Source organism: Ascidiella aspersa, chromosome 7, assembly GCF_963924565.1.
Source record: "Ascidiella aspersa chromosome 7, kaAscAspe10.2, whole genome shotgun sequence".
Lineage (NCBI taxonomy): Eukaryota > Metazoa > Chordata > Ascidiacea > Phlebobranchia > Ascidiidae > Ascidiella > Ascidiella aspersa.
Genome location: NC_139453.1, coordinates 10,938,572 through 10,965,330, shown reverse-complemented (window position 1 = coordinate 10,965,330; position 26,759 = coordinate 10,938,572). Strand labels below are relative to the sequence as shown.

Here is a 26,759-nt window from a genome sequence, read left to right as displayed (position 1 = left end):
AATAACCCGTCGACTATTGCACATTCCTGGATCGTAAAGTCTGTAAATTCATACAAAGATTTTCGCCAGTTTTTTGAATTAGTTTTTCTTCCTTGTTTCAGGTTTTAAGTTAATTTTCTGCATTGTCAACTTTTCTTCACGTATAGTTTTATTTTAACAGTTTGAATCATCCCACGTGTGCTGTATGTAACCCCCTCCCCCCCCCCCCCCCCGCAAAATAAAGCAAAAAAAAAACGCAGAAAAAAATTCAAAAGCGCAATCCGTCAAAAAAACGTTGTGACCAAAAAAAGAGCGCCTAGTCCGCCACAAAGCGGGCCAAAAGGGTCTGGCGTCGTTTTTCGGCCACGTCCATCTGATTTTCGATGGATCCGCGCTGGTAATTGCCGGCGTGTTCCAGCTTCCAGGCGAGGTCTTCGATTTCGACTTCGAGCTGCGCCTGTTGATACTCAAAGAGGGTTTTCTCCGGACCCGGCTCGGCGTAGTAGACCAGCGGGTAGGTGAACTGCAGCGTGTAACGGCACTGTGCGCAAAAATAGGCAGTTCGGTAACAGTTTAAGTCAGGGGTGTCCAACTCAACCATGTCGGCGTGCCAATTTTTATCTTATAACTTCTTCCCGTGCCAAAGTTTCGTAACCGAACCAATTCTCTTGAATCATAAAAGCGCTTTTTTACCAAAAATAAGAACGTTTGTTTGAACTTGAAAAAAAAACTGTCTAGTAGAAATGCGCATTACTACATCAAAGTGCCTCTCGGTGAGCTGGCTTTTGTTTCTTCACACCAAGCTATATAATATTATGTGAATGCTAGCTTCACACAGTTGAGTATAATGTTACTATACCAAAAGTAATTGTTGGTTGTCGTAATTGACGCGATTGTTTCATATTGTGAACAAACAAGCAATTGGCTGTATAACAAACTTAGTATTTTCTGACAATTGGCTGAATAACAATTGAGCTTTTTTGACAATTGGCTGAATAACAATTTTAGTATTTTTTGCGTGCCATCTTTTATTAGGTCGCGCGGCACATTTGGCACGCGTGCCGCTTGTTGGACACCCCTGGTTTAAGTGTTTAAAGATGGACTTCAAAAAAACAGGCTAAAATGATATGTGTAGTGCTTATGGGCACAAGCATTAAATCTGTCTCTCAGTCAAGAGACCTAAATGGATTTTTTATTTACCAAAAATGATGTTTTAACTTTTCGGTGGTATTTCGTCAAGATCGTTAAAAATGTATATTTTTTATTTAAAGATTTTTTTAATATGTAGCGGCCAGCGGGTAGGTGAACTGTGGCACTGTGCGCATAAAAATGGCGGTTTTCAGTAACAGAGTTTAAATGTCAAAATTGGACTATTTAAAAAAACACGGGCGCAAAAGAAAAACATTTTGGAGACAATTATTATGGACCCAAACTGAATAGGATTTGGACTCGGGACTCGGGTACATAGGGCGTCGGACTTGGAAGTCGGATTGGACTTTATTTTTTCGTTCGATGTCGAAGTATAAATGAGGAAGTTACGTGGCGATGCAATAACTGTCTAAAACAGTGGTTCTCAAACTTAAAAAAAAATACGCAACGGTCCTTAACGGTCCATTTAAAAATATAGGCTACACAAATAAACAGAATAACGAAATCACTTTATTTGAGTGAAGCAATCACGAACAGTTTAAAATCGTGACCGTACACAGCCCACAGTGGCAGCGCAGCAAGCTGTGAAAACGTAATTCTCATTAGCACAACGCAACACTATGACGCCAGAATGCACAATTCAACTCAAAAAATGCAATCAAGTGAATGAACAAATAATCGTAGCTTGTGATGACGAGCGTACTGGTCTTAAAGAACTATGGACCGTGGCATGTTCCAAGGTGCCAATGGGAATTAGGGACATGAGCAGACAATCGAACAGAGTCGCTTTAAAAACACCCATTACAAACAGGACGGTCAGTTATTACCACTTTTCTTGCCATTAAACGACACTTAGTGCTTACATTGGGCGCTTACAATGGGCTTTAAGCTAAACGGTCTTTCATTCTTTTAGTTAAAAAAACAAGCGTTAGATGTGTCTCGCATACTAAACACGTACCCAAAACATATGATGTAAGTCAAAAATAATGTATTTATTTTTCGTTAATGTTCGGCGTAAAAACGGAATAGATACTGCATTACCTTGGCATGGTTAACAGAATCATCAACTAAACTACGCGGTAACATTTTATATTATAAAAATATATATTTTTTTTTCTATATTTACAATTGTTTTGTAAAACGTGGCCTGTATGTTGCTATAATTCCATTTGACGAGTGTCTAACCCAGTGGTTCTCAACTGGGGTTCCATTTCTAATGCCCAAGGGTGCCGAGAAATATTTGAAAATCTATAGGAATCTGATTTTTGCTCAACTCTTACAACTTTTTGTGTAAGATTAGAGTGGAATAAATCTTTTCATGTGTGTTGTTCCAGTTTCGTTTTTTTTTGTGACATTCTGGTGATTTACCTAAGGAAAAATCTCGTAGGGGTGCCGCAATATATTTGTTATTTCTGAGGGGTGCCGCAAGCCATAAATGTTGAGAACCACTGGTCTAATCTCAAAAAGTCGACCTTGCGTTTCCAAAGGAGTCGCGAACTACTGACTACTGAGGGTAAAATCCGACAAAAGCGCAATGGGTTCCGAAAACTGTTGTTTGAAAATGCGACAAGAATTGAAAGCGTCGGCAAGCTAACGCCTAACCAAACTAACTCTATTCTACATGTTAAACGTCGACTACTATCTACCAGTCACGATCAATTAGCTTTTGAATTACCGTAAATTCGCACCGCATATGACAGCGGAAGCATTGCCTCATAAAACGTGTCACTCGATTAAGTTTAAAAATAGGGCGCGAGCGCGTTAAGCTCAAATTGTAGCACTTTTAGGATCCGTTCCAGATTTCCACGAGGACTGTGAATGACTTGTTACGACAAATTATATTCAAATTGAATCAGGTTTTTTTTGGCTTTTAAAGGAAAAAATTGGCTTTTAACGGGAAAAAAATATCAACGTTAAAATCGACAAAAACACTTCACGCCATACTCCGTCACTTTGCCATAAGGGGCTTCACAAAGTCACGAATTAGCCCGGTTTATTTTCCTAAGATCACGGACTAAACATCAAAAGCAGGGTCAAATCGCCCACAAGTGAGCCCGCACTAAACACTCCAATTGGGCTAAAGTGAACCAAACTAACAATTTTAGGTTTCTGACTAATAACCCAAAATCCAAAGTCAAACGGACCGATTTAGCAATACGTTTACTACAATGAGTAATACCAAAACCAGGTTTACATAAATCGAAATTAGGAGTATATTGAAGACGCTGACGAAACACCAAATCCATTGCAAAATTAACCCAAATAAAGAGTTTCCTAAGAGCGAAAGCAAAATAGAACCGGAGCTAAATATTTCTAAATAGCACTTAATAATATCATAAATGCACCGAACAAACTAACTCCAAAACCTGCGTCGAACAAATATAAAAAAAATAATTTCGTGAAGATACGATCGACTAAACACCGAAACGATATTGACGCAAACCGAAAGTGTGTGTTAGAAAGGTGCTGACCAAACACCAAAACCAGAGCCAATTCGACCCGAGTTAAAAATACCTTATAGTAGCTCTGAGTAAACAGGGAACAACAGTCGACCCATTTTGTGAGTCTTTAATTTGGCTGCCGACGCTCAAGCCGACGCCGAAAACAAACGATTAGCGGCGGTCTTGTTGTTGCTCTGACCGCGGGGATGTGGCACCTAAGTGCTAATAGAAGCGACCTCGTAATGTCACGTAGACGGCTTCTGGTTAAGGGGACAACAAAGCCACTTCGACTTGAATTGAAAACAAACCGCGGTGCGGAATTTCGCGCGAAAATCTGTCGCCCACTTGGTAAGATATTGATGCTCAGGGTCAGGGATGTCTAACAGTTTCTTCATTCGAAGACGAATACCATTTAGGTTGTTAAAAAAAGCGGACGAAATAACTAAATTTGAAACAAGGCCAACGTAACCATGATTTTGCGAACAAAGTTGCTTCGCGATTAATTGTAAAGTTGCAATCAATTTTGAACTATAGGACACATCTAAAAAGTTTGTAATGCCTTAAATATTTCAATTCATTTATTTGTTAACGAATCGGCACTGATGACACTAAAGTACCGGAACGGGCGCTGTAATCTGGTATCAGCTTAAGATTGAATTATGCCCCTAACTGTTCTGTTGTTTTTTCGCCCTTCCACTTTTAGCTGACTGCAAATCTCGTTGTAATTAGCCGTTGTTAAATACAATATTCCACCATTGCCAATCTTTACAGGTTGTGCCCGCAAAGCGAATTTGATATTTAACGTTGAAAAGCAGAAAATGTACAGTGTTTTACATGGCATTTTTTTTAAATCGGTCGGTATCTGATCATAATCGACTTTGCTTTCATTTTACATAGTGATGGTTTTACTAGGTCAGGTATTTTCATTGCTTGCATCGCGATCCTTAATGCTAACGCGAACAAGGAAAAATAAATTTTGTTCGCGTGGCGTGAATAAAAGTCAAAACGACGTCATAACATGACGTCATAAACTACTTAATAAACCAGCTGTTTTTCGGTCGCAATACATTCTAAAAGCAAGAGTTTTTTAATCTGATCGTTAACCTTTAGTGGGACTTTATGCGAGTTTTGGACTAAAAAAGGCTGGGCGAAATGAAAAGCAAATAATCTTTAAAAAAGAAAACCCGATAAACGCAAACAGGCCAAAAATTCGTTTTCGTTACCTTGGCTAGGAGGTCTCCTGCGCGGAGTAAGTACTGCCAGTCGATCCATGTTCCTTTGCTGCTGTTCACCTTCTCCTCGATCTGGAGGTGGATGCGAGTGCGCGCCTGCGCCTCCAGAAGAAGACTCTGGTTGTGGTTCTCCCACTGCAAGAGAAGGCAAGGAAATAGTTAGGCGCGCTGTTTTACAGCAAAGATTTCACTTGAACGCGCGTACAGGTTGCAATTATACAGCTTTGAGTGAGGCTTGACTGTTCACTTTTAAACTGGCGTACATGACTATTAACTCGAAAATAGCCATGTACACCAGTTTAAAAGTGAACGGCGAAGCTCATTCGAAAACTATTAACTAACATTACTTGTTGCTACAAATTGGTTTTCTTTGTCATAAAAATAAAAGAAGAACGCCCAAATTGGTAAAGTAATAAAGTAAATCTAATTTGCTATCTCGGTTTTGCAAACTTTTCCGCCTTGAACAGTTCCAGAATTCTAAAATTATACTAAACCCCCTTTAACCTGCATGTGCAATTGTACATTTTACATTGTAAAACAAAAACTTAGGTAGCAATCGGTTTACCGTAAGAATGACACTGTCACTTCACACCCTACATCAAACGTTGATAAAACATAAAAACGAGTCATCCCAAACTAAGTTTCAAAAGCTCCAACTAAAAACACAATTCTAAAAAAGTCAGGCTAAATACTACTAATATACACACTTACCCGCTCAAAATAAAACAGGTATTTCTTGAGCGCTTCCCTGGCCTGCGTTTGTTGGCTCTTGTTGGCGATTTTCGGGTTTTCCTTGTAGCGGCTGCACTCGTAATAGGAATTGCCGTGGTTCTTCCAATCGCCAAGACACATCCAACAGAAATCTAAAAGCATTGTTACATTCAATCAGAGTATTTGGAGCGCATCAAAACTAAATGTTTTGAAGAAATATGTCTAGTGAGTGTTTAAGAACAGTGGTTCTCAAATTGTGCGCAAGGACATCAGTGTGTCTTAAAGGATTGCTCTGTATGCAACAGAACACTTTGCTATTTTAAAAAATATAACCGGTGTGCAATACAAGTAAGCAAGCAGCCAAACATGTACAATTTGAAGGCACACCAACCGTCATACAATGTGGTAAAATTGGCATAAATATCCATTGCTTTGCAGTGTAGTTGTTAAGTTATAATTGAATTTTGTAAAAATGTGCCACAACTTTGTAGTTGTATTTTTAGTGGGCCACAAGCTTCTCAAACTCTGTTACTTAAAGAGATGTTTAAGTATGTGGCAAAACTTGTTTTATCTTGGAAAAACTAATTATTTGTATTGCAAAAGGCATGTAGACATGCATGAAGGCTTTAATGTAAACTATATTTATAAGTAATTTGTTAGTATCTATAAGTATACCTGTTAGCACCTTTAGTTAGGTAAAAATCCATTACGGTAAGGGTATGGTTAAGCTATAATTATATTGTTTTGTAACAAGTATTGCACGATTTTTGTTTAATTTGTTAGTATGCTGCAAACAATTAAAGTTTAAAAACCACTGGTTTGAAATTACCAAGGATATAGCTTTTTGGTATGTGGCAAACATTACATCACCATGTTACAAAATACAAAAACTATAGCATTAACAAGTTTTTCATTATTTTTTTTTCACAAAAATATAAATTTGATCACTTACTGTGCTTGCACTTGGAACATTGCTAAAAGAAAACAAAAATAATATAAATGTCAAAATTACATCACAACAAAGTCATAACATGGAAAAAGGGACACTTTACTTTTATAAACAATCGTTATAGCTTTAATTTAATGTGGAATGTGACAATAGAAGCATTATTTTTAAACATATATATATATATATATTGTATATTTTATTATGAAAGAGTTTAAATAAACAATACAAGCCAGTCACTTACAATGTGATTACAGCCTCCATTCTTTTCAATGCAGATGTGGCAGATTGGGCACTAAAAATAAGGTGACAACCTCGTAAATTGTCACATTGTCGAACAAATGTTTAAATTAAAGAGTGATAAAGTTTGCACATTTCGGTTTGCTATTGGACAATGACACCCAGACAATATGTTTTCAGTGTAATCCAATCATCAATTCTGCTTGTTTGTTTATACTATTTTGCCCAGTTTTGTTAATAAATTTTAAATGGAGAACTTACAGTTCACAGTTCACTGTGTCAAAAAAGCATACTTTTACTGAAATATTTATTTACAAATCAAACGGTATTTAGTATCTGCATACCAATGGAACACTACGACAATTTACCTTTTTTGGCCACATCAATGGTGTTAAAATTATGTCTTGCAGTAAGTAGGCATAGACAAATCATCACAGGTAAAACAAGAGAAGTCATTAAAGAATGCACAAGCCCATATCAAGAGGGAACCTAAGCCATTAATCAAGTCAACTGACATGATTACCCAACAATTAGGCAGGTCGGTGCCCTAGCACCATTGCTCTAATAAGGGGTCTTGGCAGCTGTTTTTCTGAGACTACACAATCCAGAGCCTACAGGCATAGACTGTGACTTGCCAAAAATATGGGGCATGGTTGTCCATTTGCCAAAAATCTAATTTTAGTTCAGGAAAAGGGCATAATTAGACACTTTAAACTGGCTTTGTGACAATGAATTGTTTTTTTTTATGGTAAATAAGGCAACTAAATTGTTACAACCAAACGCAATTTAAAAGTTCAACATTGAGGTTCAAGGTTGGTATAAAAACGCTGTGTTTATTACGTACACAGGTATTTACAAACATAATATATTTACCACCAAATAAGCAAGGTGCAACTCACATCTTTGGTGTTGGCGCTGATGTAGTTTGCCGTTTCTGAATCGTCAGCACACTTCACCAGCCATTTCTGTATGGTTGTACAATCAGCAGGCGTGTGATAAGGATTTCCACATTCAAAACTAGATAAACAAATCAACAACCAGGTCTGACACTTGCATTTCCGTAAATATCTTTGCAAGGCCTACGACTACGTTTTCATGACAATGTGTATTTGGCTTATTTATTAAATTTCGTGAAGAGGCAATACTAAAAAAACCCACAGAATAGATATGTGTCTTAAAAAGGTAAAACCTGTTGAAGAAGTAATCTAAATGGGCAGAATCTGTTAAACAAGTAAGAGTTTTAGACGTTTTCTTTTAAGTAAAAATACCTTTACGTTCTAACAGTTAACATATTTGCATAGTACTTAACATGTTTGCATAGTGGGCTTTTTACTTTTTGTAGTTTTGATTTTAATGGAAGTGGCAAAAAAAATCACGAAAAGGACAAAGACAATTTCACAAGCTAGAATATCTTATGCAAGTCGAAGTAAAGCTTAAGGGGCAGTGAGAACTATAAAAAAAAATAAACTTAAACCTACCAGCTAACATATTTGCATAGTGAGCATTGCACCCTCCGTGGTTTGGGCTTTTCTGCATAGAGCACAATTTTGCAATCAATACCGGGACAATATCGCAGCTGATGATGGGATGTCACAGAGGCTCGGAGCAGGTGACTCCAGTATTTTTTGTCGACCGGTTTCTCCGTTGCACTAAAAAGCTGCTGGACAAACTCTTCATGGCATAGAGCACTACAGTTGATTTCCATGCACGGGATTCCTGTCAAAACACAAGTTTGGATAAATACAAATCAAATGTTCATCTACAAACAGAAAAAAGGTTATGAAACAAAAAGAGTGCAACTAGGATCACCATTTAAAAGCAGTTTACGCAGGGCTGTTCAATTCTAAAGTATATATTACCGTAATGAGTATAATTTACATACAGCCGAACAAATCTATAAAACAAGGTTTCAAACAAAAATCATACTACTTTGTTCAAGGATAATAAGCATAATATAAAAAAAATATAGATACCACATATTCTTGCTAAGATAACCCCCGCTTCAAAGCACTGTTTTTTTTTAAGTTGTTTGGTAAATAAAAAATACACCAGCAGTTAGGATAACGATAGTTAACATAGTTCTCATTAAGAACATCCTGTTAAAATAGCAATACAAACCATATAATACACTACCGGTAGCAAATCATGTTTTTTTTTTAAAAGTCTATAATTTTGGTTGTAAAATGTCGTCAAGTTAGAAGATTTGGCACAATAAAAACAAGCAGTACCGGTGGACATGCCGTTCTCGACAACAAAGGAGATGTGCTGAAGCCAACAAGTGACACAAAACAGGTGACGACAGGACAGGCAGTACAGTTCCTTGGGCTTAAAAACCTCCAGGCACACCCCACACGATGAGTGGGGGTCTTTGGTTGGGACGGCCTTGTTTAAACATTGGACCCCACTTTCGACAAGCAACTTTGATCGCTCCGAAGCCAAGGTGCACCTAGTATTAAACACAGTATAATCATAACAAAACTATACACAGCATGGTTAATACAAGTATTGTAGTTAACAACTTTTAAACATAAGATTAAGACCATATTTGATTAGGTTTAACATTACAGCAAGAAGGTCCTTTAATTTTAATCTATTTTTTGTATGTTAAATCGAGGTAGAACAAGTTTCTGATATAACACAAGGGTGATACAATACTTTGTTTGCTGACTGGGGTAAAGTTTCACTGATCTTTTTTCTTAATTTCCATTTAAAAGTAGTAAAACATCTGTAAACTTACTTGGTCGAAATAGTAGCCAGCTTCCACCTAACATGTTGCAACACAAGACGGGCCAGCGATGGAGCCAGACTCAGGATTTTTCCAGCTTCTTCAGTGTCTTTTTTAAGCTTCTCTTTAACTTGTCCATCGTCCAGGCATTCAAACTCAAAATGTTCAAGTTCCTGAATGCGTTTTCTGCCAAAATGAACAGAAGTTAAATCACTTAAAGACCAGTATTTAAAGATACATCTCCTACATATTCATAATGTGGCCAGATATTATGCTGAGCTACCTTTGTAAATACATAACTGAAACGGGGAGTGAAAAATAGTGTTGGGGTTTACGAGGACACAACCTAAAAAATATTTGATATCATGACATCAGAAAACTCTCAGATTTAAAAGTTATGAAAGTGTGTGCAGGGTTTGTAAGCATTTCATCAGTTATGCTAAACATAATTTACCAAACTCAGCCATAATAAAAGAGTTATATATTAGCTGGAAAACTTTATTCTATAACTTTAGCAAACACAGCATGAAACATTAATAAATGACCTTTTGGAAATAGTGTAAAATGTTTATAAAATTTGGCATATTTATGAGTTATGTTATGACACACAATTTAAGGTATATCATCAAAAAAAAGAAATTAAAGTTATAATTTTAATTATACCATACACAAACGAAATTGTTTTCTAATGACGAACAACACCAAAATATAAGTTTAGTGGGATTTTTTACAAACTTGATTATGTTGTTGTTGGCAGCCTTTCCACCTCCGTCGGCGTTAGCTGGCAAACTATCTCCATTGTCGTCGCTCTCCGCATAATCGTCGTTATTGTTGTAATAATCATTAATATCTTCTTCGTCATAGTCGTCCGAATACTCTTCGTCGCTGTCGGCCATTTCCCCCTTCAAGTCGTAGCTTTTAAACCGGTTTAACGTGGTCTGGGTTGCCGCCGTCTTGAAACCTTTCGCCCCACCGCAAAGTAATCCGGTTAAATTTGAGGAAATCGACCGAGGTAGCTTTTTTCGTCGGGGTTTTTCATTGACAGCTCCAGGAAAAACAAACGCTTTGTGTGTGTGTGTCTGGCGCGCGCCGGAGCGTAACCGACGCACGTAACGTAATGCAAACAACACATTGGGAAAACAAAATCACAGCGAACGGTAACAATGGCTGTGTATAATAATTTATAGATAAGGTGAATGCAAATAATTTTGCCAGCTCAATATTGAACAACATTGAATGTTATCATAGCACTTCTCGTTAAGTTACTAATAAACTATCACTTCTGTTTTTCCTATAAATTTTATGTTAAAATGTATGCTCTTGGATCTAAATAGTCAATATGTTAGGTTGTGCAAACATTGAACCATGAAATTACATTATTACTCACAAATGTACGGTAAATATAACACTATAAGTTCGGTGAATATTGTTTTTTACTGCTAAACATAAACCCTTTTTGGAATTATATTTAGTCGCGGGAAATCTAGTCATGCGTACCCATTTCGCGCGAAATCCTCTGAGGAGGTGCAAGACAATATTTTGTCACTAAAAGTTTAATTTTAGTCTTAGTCATGATAAACGAAATCGTTTTGTTTTTGTAATAAATGTATTCTCATCTACAGGTTCCAAATTTAAGGCAGATCACAATAAAACTTAACTTTTCACTTCATTTATAATCTTGACTTGTTACAATGGCGGTAAGTTTTTTGTTTGTAAAATCTGTGTTTAGTTGACCTAACATTACATTGCTTAAATCATGGGTGAATAATACGTCATCTAATATGGTTTATTTTAAAGGGTTGACCAGATAACTGTTAATTTGTGTTAATACAATTGTGTTTTTTGGATTTAGTTTGGAAATCCTACCACTTAGCTTTATTTTTTATATTTAAGTGCACAATATACAAATTCATGTATGCTCTTACTTTTTTGTGGTAAAAATATTTGGGCGAAACCTGTCACAGTGTAGACTGGGGTAGTGATAATATTATTAATTTTCCTAGTTTTGCATATTTTTCATTATGTAATGCATTCTGTTTTAAGTTATTTTTGTGTGCACCTGAATTAGTAAATTTAAATTATCTTAACGGCTGACAAAAGTTTGGGTTGCCCTTTTTACAAGGCGCGGCACAAATTTTTTCGATTGTTAGTTAGTGGTACCTTCGTCTAAAAAGTGGAAATTGGGGGCCGGTGGGTCTATTATAAAAAGCCAGCAGTTACCAGCTTGGAAAGTAAGGCCCGGGATAAATTCCCTGCACAGTTGTCCACTTAGACACGGTGGCAGCTGCTTATTTTGTTTAACATTGACATAAAACATGGTAAGCTGCTCAAATGGACTAAACTCCGTCGCGCTAGCAGTTTTTAGTATTGTACTTCATTTTCATCCATGCAAATAATAATATTACAGACGCACAAGTGTTTTTCCTTATGTGCAAATTTAAAAAAACACAGTGTGCACTAGGGCAAAATATGCACCCCAGGGTGTAGTAGTATATTTTAGTGAAATTCTTCCAATGGGTGCAAGGTGCATGTATATTAGGGGACTAGATGTGTTAGTTTTTTATGTATCTGACTACTGAGCTCGGCGTTGGTCCAGAATCCTACCACAACAAACATTATTTGTGTAAGGGTGCTGGTTTGGGTATGTTAACCAATATTATTAAATAATAATTATAACAATGCTTGACCCACTCTCACCCAAACACTTAATGACACCCTAACCAAAATATTGCGCACTGATTTAATTGTTTCAACGCTGTATTAGGATTCTAGACCAAGCCCTGGGCTCCAACGTTTCGGGACGTAAAATTGACTGCAAATAAAAAAAATTAACAGCTGGAGTGGCATAAAATAGGAGAAAGGGTTTTGACGTTTTATTGATCCCCTGTCTGTGTAACCAAATATTTGCCACATGTTTATTTGGTTAAAAAAGCAGCTTGATTTGTTCCATATTTTGCTATTCATAACTAAAGTCCTCTTTCATACTGTGAATTTAAAATGCTAACACCCTACAGACCATTTATCAAACATTCCTGAAATAACCATATTGGTAGTAGTTTAGTGGGAATGGAAACATTTGCATTCACACTAAAGCTTTCTTGGAATCAGTGCATTTTCTTGGAATCCGTGGCCTATAACTTTCCAACCTGACACAAGCACATTTGCTGCAACATAAAGTGCAAATGCACAGTTTTAAACATGTGGTGCAGTTTCGCACAATGTGCCGATGCACATTTGTAAACCCCATCTTGTTTAGCCCGCATCTTGCTTAACACCACACTTTTCACAGGATCGATCTGAAAGTGATGCTGACCTAATCGAGGCAACCAGTCCGATGAGTCGACCTCCCTTTGCGTCCAGTCCGGCCCGAGGAGACGGAGAAGACCTTCCTCCGTTTGCTGACGAGAGTGAAGCTGATGCGTTGCTTGGCAACATGGGCGAAGAAGAGGAGGGTGAGGGTGAAGAACTGTTCGGCGATGCTCTGGAGAGGTTTGTTGTGTTTTAGCGATTTATGTTAGTCTTTGCTACTTGTTGTCTCGTTTGGTGATGGTTTGGAAAGGTTCAATAAGCCCTAATTAAGTTTATAAAAAAGCAATTCATTGTGCCAAACTGGTGTGAGGATTTAGTTTAAAAAGCCTTTTTATCTTCAGGGACTACCGAGCAATCCCCGCCCTGGATGTTTATGACGAAAATCAGCTTGACGATGAAGAGTATGCTGCGCTTTCACCAAGCGCCCGAGCCGAGGTTGACCGATTGTTGCGCAAGCGAGACAGAGAGGAAGCCCTTGGCCAAGGACGGATGAGACCTGGGCTGCTTTACGGTTAGTTTGTTTATAAAGCAACTAGGTTTAAATAGTATAAAATATGGCTGCACAAACTTTGCAGTGTCAGACCCTTTTAAATTTATCAAACACTTTTTAACAATAAACAGACCATTTGGTGTATGCTTTTGTATAAGATCTGAAAAGTAGAAAATTGGGTCTATAATAAAAATGCCCGCAGGTACCAGGTTGAAAAGTAAGGCCTGGGACAAAATTCCTTGCACAGTTGGCCACTTAGCCACGGCCGTAATGCACATTTTGTGTATAATTGCCATAAAAAGTGGTAAGCTGCTCAAATGCATTCCAGGTTGGAAAGTAAGGCCTGCATTTTTTTCCGCTTGTCTGACCCAAGCATGTAAAACCAACTTAAAAGTGTATACTAGCTCCGAAGTTTGCATATCAACATTTGTAAAATGGCAGCATAAACAATAAACTTGTAAAAAAGCGATTAGGCCTAGTGACAACCTGGAAAACTCAATCTACAACCACATTATAGAATTTCGAACTTTACTTTGGAAAGCTTTGGTGTCTGGTATTGACCTGTCCATCAACCTAATCTCACTAAAAAAATGTATGCAAAATCCTGTACAAGTATATATCTGTCATATTACGTTAAGTTTAATACTGGTATACTTAGTCATATTCCTGCTTGCTTCCTAGGTAAAATTGTTTGACATGAGAACATTTATTCCGCTAGGGGCTGAACTGTATATGTGTTAAATTACATTTTGTAAGAAGCACCACATTTCAAGTAATATAATAATCTTTTGAGAATGTTCGCAGCCTTTTTTACTTTTATCATCCATGTATTCACCTTGAAGTGGCGGTTTTGATGAGTTTTACTTTTTAATTTACATTGTCCAAAAACACCTTTTTTCACTTTTTTTTTTGCAATGTTCAAATAATACCTGCACCGGACAAAAATGGTTATTGTGTGGCCGTCATAAATAGTTTACCACATTATTCAAAGCTTAGGGCTTTTTCCATATTTAATGCTCTTGTTTGATCGTTTTTGTAGTTACACAAAAAAGAAATATTAGCAATTCGGCCAACAAATATCCTTTAGTCTGTAATTAAATAATTATTATTATAATTTGTTGCAGTTAACACAGTAGGTCTAAACACTACAAGCATTGTTTGCTTTAGGCCACTCAACAATCAGCAGTCTCCCGGTGTGTATTGTACTAGCATTTGCGAGTGGGTGCAAACCCTGTGACGAATAGAAAACATTAATAATTATTGATTGGTAGAAAGTATTGTTCATTGAAGAAATCATTCTTTTTTGCAGAAAGCGACGAGGAAGACGATGAACGGCCAACTCGGAGAAGGCGAATGGCTGAGCGAGCCGCAGAGGGAGGTGACGATGATGAGGTTTGCAAAAAACACATTTTCCTAAAAAATACAAGAGTAAATATGAATTTTTTTCCAATTAAAAGATGATCGAGAGCATTGAGAATCTGGAAGACACCAAAGGCCACCCGGTAAAACAGTGGGTCGTCATGCAAGCTCCCCGCTTGGAGATTTTCAACCGGTTCAAGAACTTCCTCCGCACCACAGTTGATGCAAAGGGAAACAACGTTTTCAAGGAAAAAGTGAAACTGATGGTGGAAGGTAATAAGGATATATGTTAACATTTTAAAATTTCCCGTATTTTCAGGGTGGTTTATAAAGTTGTTTAGCTCGTGGGCTGCGTCGTACTACAAACTTTTAAAATAAAAATCAGCAAAATAGGTTATTTTGCGTAATCATAAAACATCTGATGGCACACTTTACATTTTCTGAGCCACAAGGTTTGATAAAGGATAAGCCCTGGTTTAGTTTCATAAATGTGAATATCGATCCACCTCCTGAATGAAAGTAATATAGGCAACAACTACTATATAACAGCATTTTATTTTCCGTTTTGATAGCAATATCCATGTTCATTTCTTCTGCATTCTTCACTTTTTATCCTTTTTAAATGCAGAAAAGATGCTGAGACTGCCTGACAAAAAATATTAGCATGTTAGCCTAGTTTCTCCCACTAATTGTATTTTAGGAATTTTTTTATTCCGTTTCAGAAAACAAAGAGAGCTTAATCGTTGACTACAATCTGCTGGCGAGTTCCCAAGAAGTCCTTGCCTTCTTTTTGCCCGAAGCCCCGACAGAAATGCTGCAGATATTCGACGAGGCAGCCAAGGAAGTTGTGCTGTCAATGTACCCGAAATACGAAAACATTGCCAAGGAAATTCACGTGAGAATTTCCGAACTGCCTCTAATTGAGGATATTCGCTCGTTGAGGTAAACAAGTGTTTTTTCTACCCAATTTAAAACTACTTACGCAATAAGAAATCAAAGCCCATACAAAAGTAGGTATCATTTTGAACGTTTCAAATGTCTCTTTGTTGTATAGAATCAGTGCCTTCTCACTTTGTTGAAAATGAACGAAGATATTTTGAAACGTTCAAGATGATACCACTTCTGTATGGGCTTCGATATTCTTACTACGTCTTACCACTACCAACCATTATTTAAAATTACTTACTTTCGATGTTTATTTAATATTATCACAGGACGTCACTAATTTAAATTATTTTAAATTACTTAGTACTTATTTTTAACAGACAGTTGCATCTGAACCAGCTGATCAGAACATCTGGGGTCGTAACTAGCTGCACCACGATCCTTCCCCAACTGCGCTACATCAAGTACGATTGTCCCAAGTGCGGCTACGTACTCGGCCCTTACTTTCAAAACCAGAACCAGGAAGTAAGGCCTGGCGCCTGCCCAGGTAAATAAAATAAACCTCAAATAATGTTTAGTGTAAACTTATATTGTAGAGTAGACAATTTGTGGCGGTTAGTCGATCTGTTACGTCATTTTCAAAACACCGCATCTCCTGCCCTTTTTCTTTTTTTGAAAAAAAAGGGCATAATTGAGTGCCAGATGTCGATATTGATAAAACACATGATTTAAATTCCTGTTTGATAGGAATAGCGGACATACGCCTGCTGAAGGTCACATTGCAAGTAACAATTGTTCGTTTTGCTTGTTTGGAAATTATCCGTTTTCACCTGTTTGAGTATTTATTGCACGGTTCACTTTTTAACATCACATGTTTCACTTTAAAGGATATCATCCCTTTTCAGAGATAAATGGTGCTTTTTAGGTACAATGTCAGCGGCAGGCTTTATTAGAAGTATAGGCCTACATTATCTTTAAAACAACGTAAAAAACGTCAATAGGAATTTTAAAATGTTTTACATATTCGCAGACCATCAGCCTGTTGTCTAAAAGCTGTTTACCTATTTTGAAATACCGAAAATAGGCTAGCTCTATTGGGAGAAGCCAACTGTCCTTCCGAAACATTTCTAACGGAACGTTGCCTTTGTCTTTGTTTTGTTCAGAGTGCCAGAGCTACGGCCCGTTCGAAATCAACATGGAACAAACCGTGTACCAGAACTACCAGCGCATCTCGGTACAGGAAAGCCCCGGCAAAATCGCAGCAGGACGACTGCCCAGGTCCAAAGAGGCAATCTTGCTCGCCGACCTGGTAGACATGTGCCACCCCGGCGATGAGATTGTGAGTAAAAAAAGCCTAATTGCTCATAATCTGTAGTGCTGGTTTTAGTGGCCTTTAGTTCATTTGCGTAACTAGATTCCAGTGCTTAAATCACTGGTTTTTAGACTTGAGAATTCTTTAGGATGATACTATCGTTTAATCACATTGACTTGACTAAGACTTTATTTGTCATTTCAGCAAATGACCTGTTATAGAAAAGTGGTTTAATTTAGTAAGCCTTTCGATAAAGCTTTATTACTTTTTGCTTGCTCTCATTTTTATACATAAAACAATTAGCTTACTTTTTGTTTCGTTTTTGGTGTTGGTTTCCACACCGAGATTGATACGTTTTGACCTGGGCCTGTTCACATTCATAAAAAGTCGCGTTCTTTCAGTTTATCAAATTAGATGTGTCACAAATACCTAAATAAAAAAGTTTAAATATCCTAACTAAAATGATACATTGATGCAGGTTTAATTTACCATCAACTGTGTTAAATATAGTTTTTCGTTGTGTACGCCAAGCAAAACAACGAAAAAACGTAAAGCGCAAAACTAACGATTTACCCCTGTCTTTAATCAGGAAATCACGGGCATCTACAGCAACAGCTACGACGGCTCGCTCAACACCAAGAACGGCTTCCCGGTCTTCTCGACCGTGATTATGGCCAACTACGTGGAGAAAAACGACGACAAGATGGCGGTTTCGGCCTTGACGGACGAGGACGTGCGCATGGTTATGGCGCTTTCGAAAGATGAACGTATCACTGAAAGGGTGGGTTCGCTTACTGTATTTTAATTCGTTCAAAGTGCTGTAAAAAAACTGGAATCCAATGGGGATGTCCGGTAATATCGGGTCAGGGCCGACACCCGGTGCCAAGTGGTAGTAATGGTCCTCGCTTAGCGATGGCGAACGTCTGATACTTTACATTTCAATCTGAGACCGATACCCGATATTTTGGCAAAAATGTATCGTGATACGAACCGATTCAAATGACGTCATTGATATACTCCTAAACAATCAAAAAAGATTAAATTAATTGGTTTAAATATCATGTTTTCCAAGGACAGGTTAATGTCTCAAAATTTTCTTGAGTGTTATTAGGCTAATTACCTCTAGTTGTTAACTAAAATTATTTGATAAATTTGTGAAAAAAGAGAAAATGATAAAAATCGCTGGTTGGTTCGCAAATCCAGGATAATATTCCTATGTTAATTTGTTATCGGATCGGCAGCGATACCACCCTAGTATCGGTCGAGTACCGATTCTACCACTTAGCATCGGGTATTGGCTCAGGTCCGAAATTCTCGGACATAACCATATTCCAAGCTAAATGTATAATGTAAAACAATTTAAAGTCGGAAGAAGCGTTTGCATTTTTTTAAATCGTTGCGTGCTAAATTAACTTTACATTTAAGGCGCCTAACACGTTTTCGTTTCATGCAGATCATCCAAAGCATTGCTCCTTCCATATACGGGCACGAGTACATCAAGCACTCCATCGCCCTCGCAATGTTCGGTGGCGTGGCAAAAAATCCAGGCGGAAAACACAAGGTAGGACAAGCCTTGATAATATTGAAATTGTGCCGCACATACTTCACCTAAGTCGGGGGTGGGCAACCTACGGCCCGCGGGCCAGATCCGGCCAGCCAATGCAAATCATACAACCCGCGACCTATTTTTAGGCACGAGGGGATTCCTTATATTTTTTTGCTATTTCAACTCTATCTAAAGGCAATTTTTGTTGCACAATTTTTGTTGCTTCATCGAGTGTAAATTGCAATATACCTTAGTTTTATCTCTGATTTTCAGCCGTTGCTTTTGTTGTAAGATGCATGAAGTCTACACAGTTAAAATTTAACGGCCCACAGAGTCCTTTCTGAGCTTGGTTTTGGCATGCGACTAAAAAAGTTCTACCCCTGGCCTAAATACTGGTTAATTTTTGTGTAAAAAATCCAAGAAACGACTGTGCGAAAAATAGTTTGCTAACTGATTGAAATACGTGTCGAAAGTTCTTTTTGTAGGGTCTCCGCTGTCCATGTGCTGTTTTTGTGTTTTTCGTTTCTTCAATGTTCTCAAGTTACATAAAAATAAAATAAAATAAAAATGAAAATAAAGCTAAAAACTCAGCTGCCCTTTGAAAGGAAAACAAGCTTCCGTCATAGGGAAGTCATGATTCAGTGTTATTTGTTTCAATTTTAACAAACGTGACCGGAACAGTGATACATTTACCACCGGACAAAAATATACTTACTCGTACCAAAAGTTTAAAAAGATTGACGAAAATCATTAACAACAACAACAACAACAACAACGCAAACTTATCGCCGTAAACGAAACGACCGAAACGCAGTGATTATGTTCAAATAGACATAAAAATAATACCATTACGAATAGCAAAATTCAAAGTGATTGAGACGAAAAGCATGTTGGTGCCCGACTGCCCGCTACCCAAGGCACCTAACTGCACAGTGCACACACATACCAATTACCGTCCTTAAAAAAGTTTTTGAGGAGTTTAAGCGATCTTTAAAGTAGGCCGAAGACTCTACCGTCGCAAAAGTTTTAATTTAAGCATGAATTACCCAGCAACTCCGATGTCGTCACTACTGCACAAGTAACTGGGTGATTTATTATGGCAGTGGTCGGCAAACCGTGGGCCGCAGAGCCATTTTAAGTAGTGGGCCGCAAGCTACTTTTCAGTATTTTAGTCTTATCATGTATTTTCAAACACGCATTTAACCCTTGTCTCTCCCTATTTCTAGGTCCGCGGCGACATCAACATCCTGATTTGCGGCGACCCCGGAACGGCCAAGTCCCAGTTTCTCAAGTACGTCGAGAAGACGGCCCACCGCGCCGTGTTCACCACTGGCCAGGGCGCATCGGCCGTCGGTCTGACCGCCTACGTGCAGCGCCATCCGGTGACCAAGGAGTGGACCCTGGAGGCCGGTGCCCTGGTTCTGGCCGATAAGGGCGTTTGCTTGATCGACGAGTTCGACAAGGTTTGTTGTTTTTCTGGGTAGAGGCTGTTTTAATGCAATTTTGCTTTTTTTTAATGTTCGAAGTAAAATAATTTCATATTGATTAAGATCTCATAGATAAGGATTATTTTGAGTGAAAAAATTACCCACTCTGACACAGTTGCTTTGTATTTTGCTGCCTTGGTGAAAAAATGCTTGAAATGCCGTAAATATTTAACGCATTGTAATTAGATTGCAGTTGATATTATTAATATTATTATTGTTGTGGTTTTGTTTGTTGTTATTTGCCAAGGAACATTAATTCTCCAAAACAACAAATTATCGAAAAGCTGGACATCACGGCGCTGTTTTTCGTAATAAAATAATGAAAGAATTATCACAAGAAGGTTTCTTCGAAAGCATATTATTATTTCTGAACTATTTTATTCTCGTTCAAATCCTCAAAGCGTAAACAGACGAGATATTTCGAAAATAATATACAATCTAAACTTTAAGACATGTTGCTAGAATTAACTTAGGCTTTTTAGCCTATAATAGCTATAATGCCTAATTTTATTGGCTTAAAAAAAGCATTTATTCTTCAGATGAACGACGCAGATCGAACCAGTATCCACGAAGCCATGGAACAGCAGAGCATCTCAATTTCTAAAGCCGGCATTGTCACTTCGTTACAGGTAAAAAAGTGATTTGTTCAATACCGTTAAGTAAAGTTCGGTGCAAAAAGCTTAACTATCTTTAGGCATAAAAATCTTTTTTTGATTTACAAGATTAGTTGAAAAACAACTTACAAAACGACGTATTGTCAAAAAAGTTTTTTTTCCTGGTGGTATAATTAAATAAATTTGAAATAAAATTTTAACAAATAAAGTTGTATCTTTATGTGCAATTTAACAAAAAGGATAAAATATAAATATACATGACCTAGGGCTGAAGTTCAACAGCATTCCAACTGTTTCGCATAACATCCTACTCCTTTTCATCTCACAATAAACACAAACTCCTTAATGACTAAATCAGTTCAGACTCGTTAAGCAATTTCCTAGTTAACATATATCATTTCAAAGACCTTATGCAATTGTTTTACTAGGCTCGTTGTTGCGTAATCGCCGCATCGAATCCAATCGGAGGAAGATACGACCCTTCCCTGACTTTCGCCGACAACGTGGATCTGTCCGAACCCATTCTGTCTCGATTCGACGTCCTCTGCGTCGTTAAGGACCAGGTATACTTGTCGCGATAAAATGTTATCTTCAGTAGCAATGGTGTACATCAAGTCCTTTTTGAAATGACTAAGTCCCAGTCGAGTCATTTGAGAAAAAACGTGAGTCAAAGTCGAGTCTTCTATAAAAGTTACATGTCAAGTCCCAGCCAAGTCTTTAATTATATCTTGAGCATTCAAGTGTAATCCCGCTCACGAAACAACGACGGTCCTAACAATTCTTAATGTGAAAACAATATTTTCAAACAAAAAAAGTGTCACGTACAAATCGAATTTCTTGTCAGCATGTTTGGCCATTTCTAAAACCTTTTTTACCGACTTAAAGCTTTAAACTGTGCCGGGGAAACTATACCGCAAGGTCGTTGTCGACGTCATCTGTTACGTCACGTGACGCCGTGTTGTCGCAGGTGGACGCACTCAAGGACGAACTGCTGGCCCGTTTTGTGGTCAGGAGCCATCGGCGCCACCACCCTACCGCAAACGCCGAAGACGCCGAACTGCCGGTCGAAATTTCCCAGAGCAACGTCGAAAAGATACCACAGGTCAGAGAAGATATTTATATTATGAGCAGGAAAATTTTCCGATTCGTGATCTATTTTCAGTAAAATAATAATTTTTTTTATTAGAACAGAATTTTTTTGGCGTGAAATCGTAAGAACCTCAAGTTGCGACCCTCTATTCTAGCAAATGTGAATAGATCCGAAATGCAACTTCTTTACATTAAAAGACTTCCGAGTGCGGCCTTTATTTAGTCAAAGAGAAAAGCATATAAACGCGAAATTTGTGTTTGATAGAGAAAATATTTTAAACTCCATCACTTTTAGACAAACACAAAAATATTCAAATGCGACCTTTCAGTAAAACAGATGTATAATACTTTAAACGTCACATTTTTCCTTTAAGAAGAAAGCAAGTATGGCCTGAAAAATTCAAATGCTGTTTTTAGTAAAGCAGAAATTATTTCAAGCGCTCCCGTTTAACACTGCTATTTTTATATATCACAGAAACAAAACTAAAACACAAGAAGGTTTTAACTTTAACTTCATTTGCAATTGAGTGGCATGCATAACATTTTAAGATGTAGCAGTTTGTGGCTGGTATACTTAGTGAAATAATTTTGCAAGTATTACAACTTACATGCGTGGTCTTACTCGAAGCACGACATTCTATCAGCGTTTTATTCTGAAATGCATTTAAAACTCTGTTGTTTTAAACAGGACTTGCTTAAGAAGTACTTGATCTACGCTCGGGAAAAGGTGGAGCCCAAACTGCATCAGATGGACCAGGATAAGGTGACCTAAATATTTTTTTTCGTGTTAGAGGTTACTTAAATGTGGTACAAAAATAGGCTCATTAAATTTGACTGGCACAAGCAGAGTAGCTGACAATGTGTTTTTATCTTTTCACATGAATTTCCTGTTCTCTTTAAAAATATAATAAAAAAACTCTTGCGTTTTGTCGCCTAAAAACTACAGTTTTTTGTCAGCATAAACTAACTGACCAGGATTACATAGCTTTAAGTTGCTGTTGCATATGTACCTATTTTCGAAAATCAATAAATTCTCAAGTATATATCTATTTCGAAAATCAACAAATCCTTAACTGTAGTACTCGTTTAGCAAGTTGTAATTTAATGACGTTGGTATGACAATGCCTTGCAAGACTTTACTTTACTTTTTTCAGGTTAACCGCACTTATTAATGACTAAAAATGTTAGTTTTTGTTTACCCAAAGAACCGGGCATTGGTGTTGAAAATTTAAATGTAAACAAATATCTGTGAACAACATCTCCAAAATAGTTTTTCTTTGAAGATCTTCGTGTTTTATAATTCGACACCGAATACATTTTCTTTCATCAAAAGTCTTTATCGCCTTTAAACTTCCAAGAGCGATACATTTTTTTTTACAAAACAAATTAGTTTGTCATGAAACGTGTACTCGTGCTTACCCACAAAACGACAACACAAACAACATATGACCAGGTGGCGAAACTCTACTCGGATCTGCGGCGCGAGTCGATGGCCACGGGTAGTATTCCGATCACCGTCCGCCACATCGAGTCCATGATCCGCATGGCGGAGGCGAGCGCGCGGATGAATCTGAGGTCGCACGTGAACGCCGACGACGTGAACACCGCCATCCGGCTGATTCTGGAGAGCTTCGTGGAGACGCAGAAGTTCAGCATCATGAGAAGCATGAAGCGGGTAGGAGGCGGTCTTGTTTTATCTGAAATTTTGAAGTGATCGTTTAAGGGAGGTTGGAATTTAGTGAACTACCCAGTCAAGTCGCTCGCAAAATGCTGTGTCCGAAGCAGAGTTGGATCAATTACATCAATTCAGTTTAATTACGATTACAATTACTCTCTTAATGGTTTTGTACATTACAATTACATTAAAAACTGTGATTAACTACATCAATTACAATTTTCGGCATTAAAACTTTAATATCAATGTATTGAGCCGAAATTTTAGCAAATTACATTTACAAATAGAAATACACTGAATTAAAATGTCTCAATTACATTACAATTACAATTAAATTAAAAACTGCAATTGATTACATCAATTACAATTGCAAATTACAATTGATCCAACTCTGGTCCAAGCCCAAGTTAGTTGTATAGTTACTCAAATTTTTTTCTTAAGGTTTGTCAACACTTACTTAGTCTGAGTTAAGTTGATGTCCAACCCAAGTTAAAGTGTTTAAACATTATCTAAAATGTCACACATTTGTATTTTCAGAATAACAATAGTCCAATTTAATAAACCTATTTTTAGTCGTATGGAACACTAACTTAGTCTGAGTTAAGTTGATTGTACAATTTATCAAACCCAAGTTAAAGCATTTGAAAAATATCTGAAAAGCCACCGATAGACGGTTTGCAGAATAATAATAGTCCAATTTATTAAACTCGTCTTTAGTCGAATGAAATGTAACTAAAGTATGCATTATAGGTCGTAGTCCAAGTCAAGTCGTTTTAATAAATAATTCAAACATTAACATTTCCTAATATAAAGCTATAAACCTATTCAATTAAGTCAAAATGTATAAAAACACTTTTTTCTCAAGCGAATACATAACAACAGTTCTCAAGTCAAAGCAAATTTGCCACAAAACGTAAAGTCAAGTCAATAAAAAACAGTGTAGATAGGAAGCTCTTTGACCAATTACTTTAGGCTTTACCAACGTCGTTTTACAAAGTATTGGTTGATGTAAAACAAAATCCTTATTTTCCCAGTCGTTTTCGAGATATCTCAACTTCAAGAAGGACAACAACGAACTGCTCCTCTTCATCCTGCGCCAGCTAGTGGCCGACTACAACCGCTTCCAGCGCAATCGCTACGGTGACGTGCAGGAGTACGCCCAAGTCCAGGAGAAAGAGCTCGCCGAGAAGGTATAGCCCCGTTCCAGAGGCACTTTGCACACGGAGACAGACTCAAATAGTCAAGTGTCTCAGAGAGACGCAAACATAGACATTAGAGTAGTTCAAAAAAACACTTTTTTGTCAAATTTCAGTGGGGACCCCCTGAAATTGTTAGGTTGTGTCTAAAAACCCCACAAACCAATTCTTCACCGTACTACGTCAATTTAAAAATTCAGATTAAGGCTAAAATTTTTGAAAAAAATAATTTATCCTTCCCCAAAAAAAAACAATTTTTTCTACTTTTTTGCATTGCTTTGCAATTAAATAGCTATGAATAAACCTGTTTTACAGTTTAAAAGTGATTATTCATTGTGCAAATGTTTCATTTTAACAACATTTGTCAGGTTTTTTTATATGAAAAATGGCTTCAAAATTTAAAACAAAATAGATGCAGCAGACATTAAATCAATTAAATAGTGCATTTAGTCTTCACACAATTATATTATTTACTTATCTAAAGTTTCAAAAAAACGCTAAAAAGCCATTTTTCGTACAAAACAGCCTAACAAATGTTGTTGAAATGTGACATTTGTACCATGACTACTCACTTTTTTGCTGTAAAGCATATTTATTTATAGCTATTCAATAGCAAACCAATTCAAAAAAAGTAGAACATTTTTTTTTCAGGGGGAGGATAACTTATTTTTTTCAAAAATTTTAGCGTAAATCTGAATTGTTAAATTGACGTAGCACGATCAATACTGAATCAAACGTGCTCAGATTTGTTTTGTGGTTTTTTAGACGCAACCTAACAATTCCAGGGGGTCCGCACTGAAATTTGACAAAAAAGTGAACGAACACGTATCGAACCTTCTTTGAAACAATGTGAATTAAGTCTTCAACATAATCTTACAATACTTGCTGATAATGCTTGAAAGTCGCACCTTTCCTGTTTTTTTCAGATTTCTTTATACCCTTGTTTTATATAAATATTGTACCGAAAGAGTTAAACATGTCTTTACAACAAAACCATGCGTCTTTTTAGTTACTAAAATCACACTTAGTTTGTTCAAAATTCTCGAAAAAACCCTTCGGAATTACTTTAAATCCATTGCCCCTATAAAGCCCGTTGGTCGACTTAGCGCGCTTGCAGTTTAACCTGCCGGGAATCCTGTCGGCTGTTAATGCTTGGAAATTGTCTGTGGTACAAGATATTATAGTTTCTTAGTTATATTGATTTTCGCCTTCGTTTCAACACTTCTACCATTTTGCGCAGGCGAGAACTATCAACATCCACAACCTAAGCAGCTTCTATCAAAGCGACCTTTTCAAGCAAAACAGGTTCACATTTGACGCGAAAAAGAAGGTCATCACCCAGATGGTTTAAACGCGGTCTTTATTATGTTTTGGGATCTCAATCCGCTGTATAGCTCAAAAACCCATCGTGAAGGTCTTTAAAGAACGCCCCAGTGCCAGTTTTTGTATATTTTTCTACTGTTTATGTTGTTATATTTGTGTTCGAGATGTACTGTCAAATAAATTGTGCTGCTGCTGTTGGTTTAGAAAACTGCTGTACTGTTAATGTCAGAGAGCCTAGTATTTACCGACTGTAGAATGGAGATAAAGCAAGGCAAATAGTTTTAAGAAATCTACTTACTAAATAATGACGCATATTTTAATTACTTGATAGTATAAAAACATTTTAAGCAGCACTAAATGTCTGACTTTTTTAGTGTAGTTGACACAGTTGAATAGAGAATGCGCCAAAAAAATCTTTGTCAGGTAAATGTCAGCGTAACGGTATCGTTAGTCTCGAAAAATTACCTAAACGGCAAACAAGCCAGCGGCGCCGTACGTCATATTGCACGCCTAAAGCAAACACTTTGCTTTTTTCATTCGCTTTTAAACAACATAACAACGTTTTGGCTGATTTATTGTGAGGGTTTAACCTGGAAACTGAACAGAGTTGCCGGAAGTTTGCTTACCTGCCAAGATTAAGTTAAAACGTGCTTGACAATGTTTCATAGATTAACTGCGTGTAACTTATTCAGCAGATCGGAAGTAGGTCGATGTTTTTGACGACAGCTCTATTTGATGTACAGTAGCTGTACTTGTAGTGCAGTGAGGTATATACCACTTGAAATGCCACTGATTGATTTGAATACCTTGTCAGTTCAGCTGAGAGAAACGACGAAGAGATTTCTGTTTCTTACAGTTCTGACTTTTGTTTTTACAACTATTAAACTTCCCGTCGTCGTGTAAAACAACCTTAACAAAAAGGTCAACAATTCCTAACTGAATTTGATCAAGCAAGTTAGGTTAAATAGACCAAATTATTGAAGTCAAAACAAGTCGTTTGGAACCTAAATAGACAGAAGAGCATTTATAGAAATCACCATTTATAGAAACA

At 37.2% G+C, this 26,759-nt stretch overlaps 2 protein-coding genes across 2 annotated transcripts; one reads left to right on the top strand and one right to left on the bottom strand.

Moving 5' to 3' along the window:
• Positions 1–240: 240 nt before the first annotated feature.
• On the bottom strand, positions 241–10,416 carry LOC146137760 (E3 ubiquitin-protein ligase ARIH2-like). Its single transcript, XM_083394913.1, has 10 exons — positions 10,159–10,416; positions 9,436–9,609; positions 8,927–9,144; positions 8,177–8,414; positions 7,598–7,715; positions 6,703–6,753; positions 6,465–6,486; positions 5,513–5,664; positions 4,793–4,936; positions 241–520 (listed from the first exon to the last, which is right to left on the bottom strand). The coding sequence occupies exons 1-10, from the start codon at positions 10,317–10,319 to the stop codon at positions 296–298; spliced, it is 1,503 nt and encodes a 500-aa protein (XP_083251039.1). The 5' UTR covers positions 10,320–10,416; the 3' UTR covers positions 241–295.
• A 629-nt stretch (positions 10,417–11,045) lies between these two features.
• Positions 11,046–25,897, top strand: LOC146137759 (DNA replication licensing factor mcm2-like). The gene is made up of 18 exons (XM_083394854.1): positions 11,046–11,120; positions 12,713–12,912; positions 13,074–13,243; positions 14,532–14,614; positions 14,680–14,854; positions 15,304–15,523; positions 15,847–16,013; positions 16,630–16,805; positions 17,368–17,559; positions 18,232–18,339; positions 19,551–19,787; positions 20,351–20,440; positions 20,854–20,988; positions 21,393–21,527; positions 22,203–22,277; positions 22,968–23,189; positions 24,224–24,379; positions 25,626–25,897. The coding sequence occupies exons 1-18, from the start codon at positions 11,115–11,117 to the stop codon at positions 25,734–25,736; spliced, it is 2,658 nt and encodes an 885-aa protein (XP_083250980.1). The 5' UTR covers positions 11,046–11,114; the 3' UTR covers positions 25,737–25,897.
• Positions 25,898–26,759: the final 862 nt, after the last annotated feature.

Excerpts from the sequence above, each read along its gene's own strand:
- LOC146137759 (XM_083394854.1), top strand. Across the intron at positions 21,528-22,202 it reads ACGTCGAAAAGATACCACAG|GACTTGCTTAAGAAGTACTT; the intron begins GTCAGAGAAGAT and ends TGTTTTAAACAG. Across the intron at positions 24,380-25,625 it reads AGAAAGAGCTCGCCGAGAAG|GCGAGAACTATCAACATCCA; the intron begins GTATAGCCCCGT and ends CATTTTGCGCAG.
- LOC146137760 (XM_083394913.1), bottom strand. The coding sequence starts at position 10,319 with ATGGCCGACAGCGACGAAGAGTATTCGGACGACTATGACGAAGAAGAT. Across the intron at positions 7,716-8,176 it reads CTATGCAAATATGTTAGCTG|TTTTGAATGTGGAAATCCTT; the intron begins GTAGGTTTAAGT and ends TTGTTTATCTAG. Across the intron at positions 521-4,792 it reads CAGGAGACCTCCTAGCCAAG|TGCCGTTACACGCTGCAGTT; the intron begins GTAACGAAAACG and ends TTTTGCGCACAG.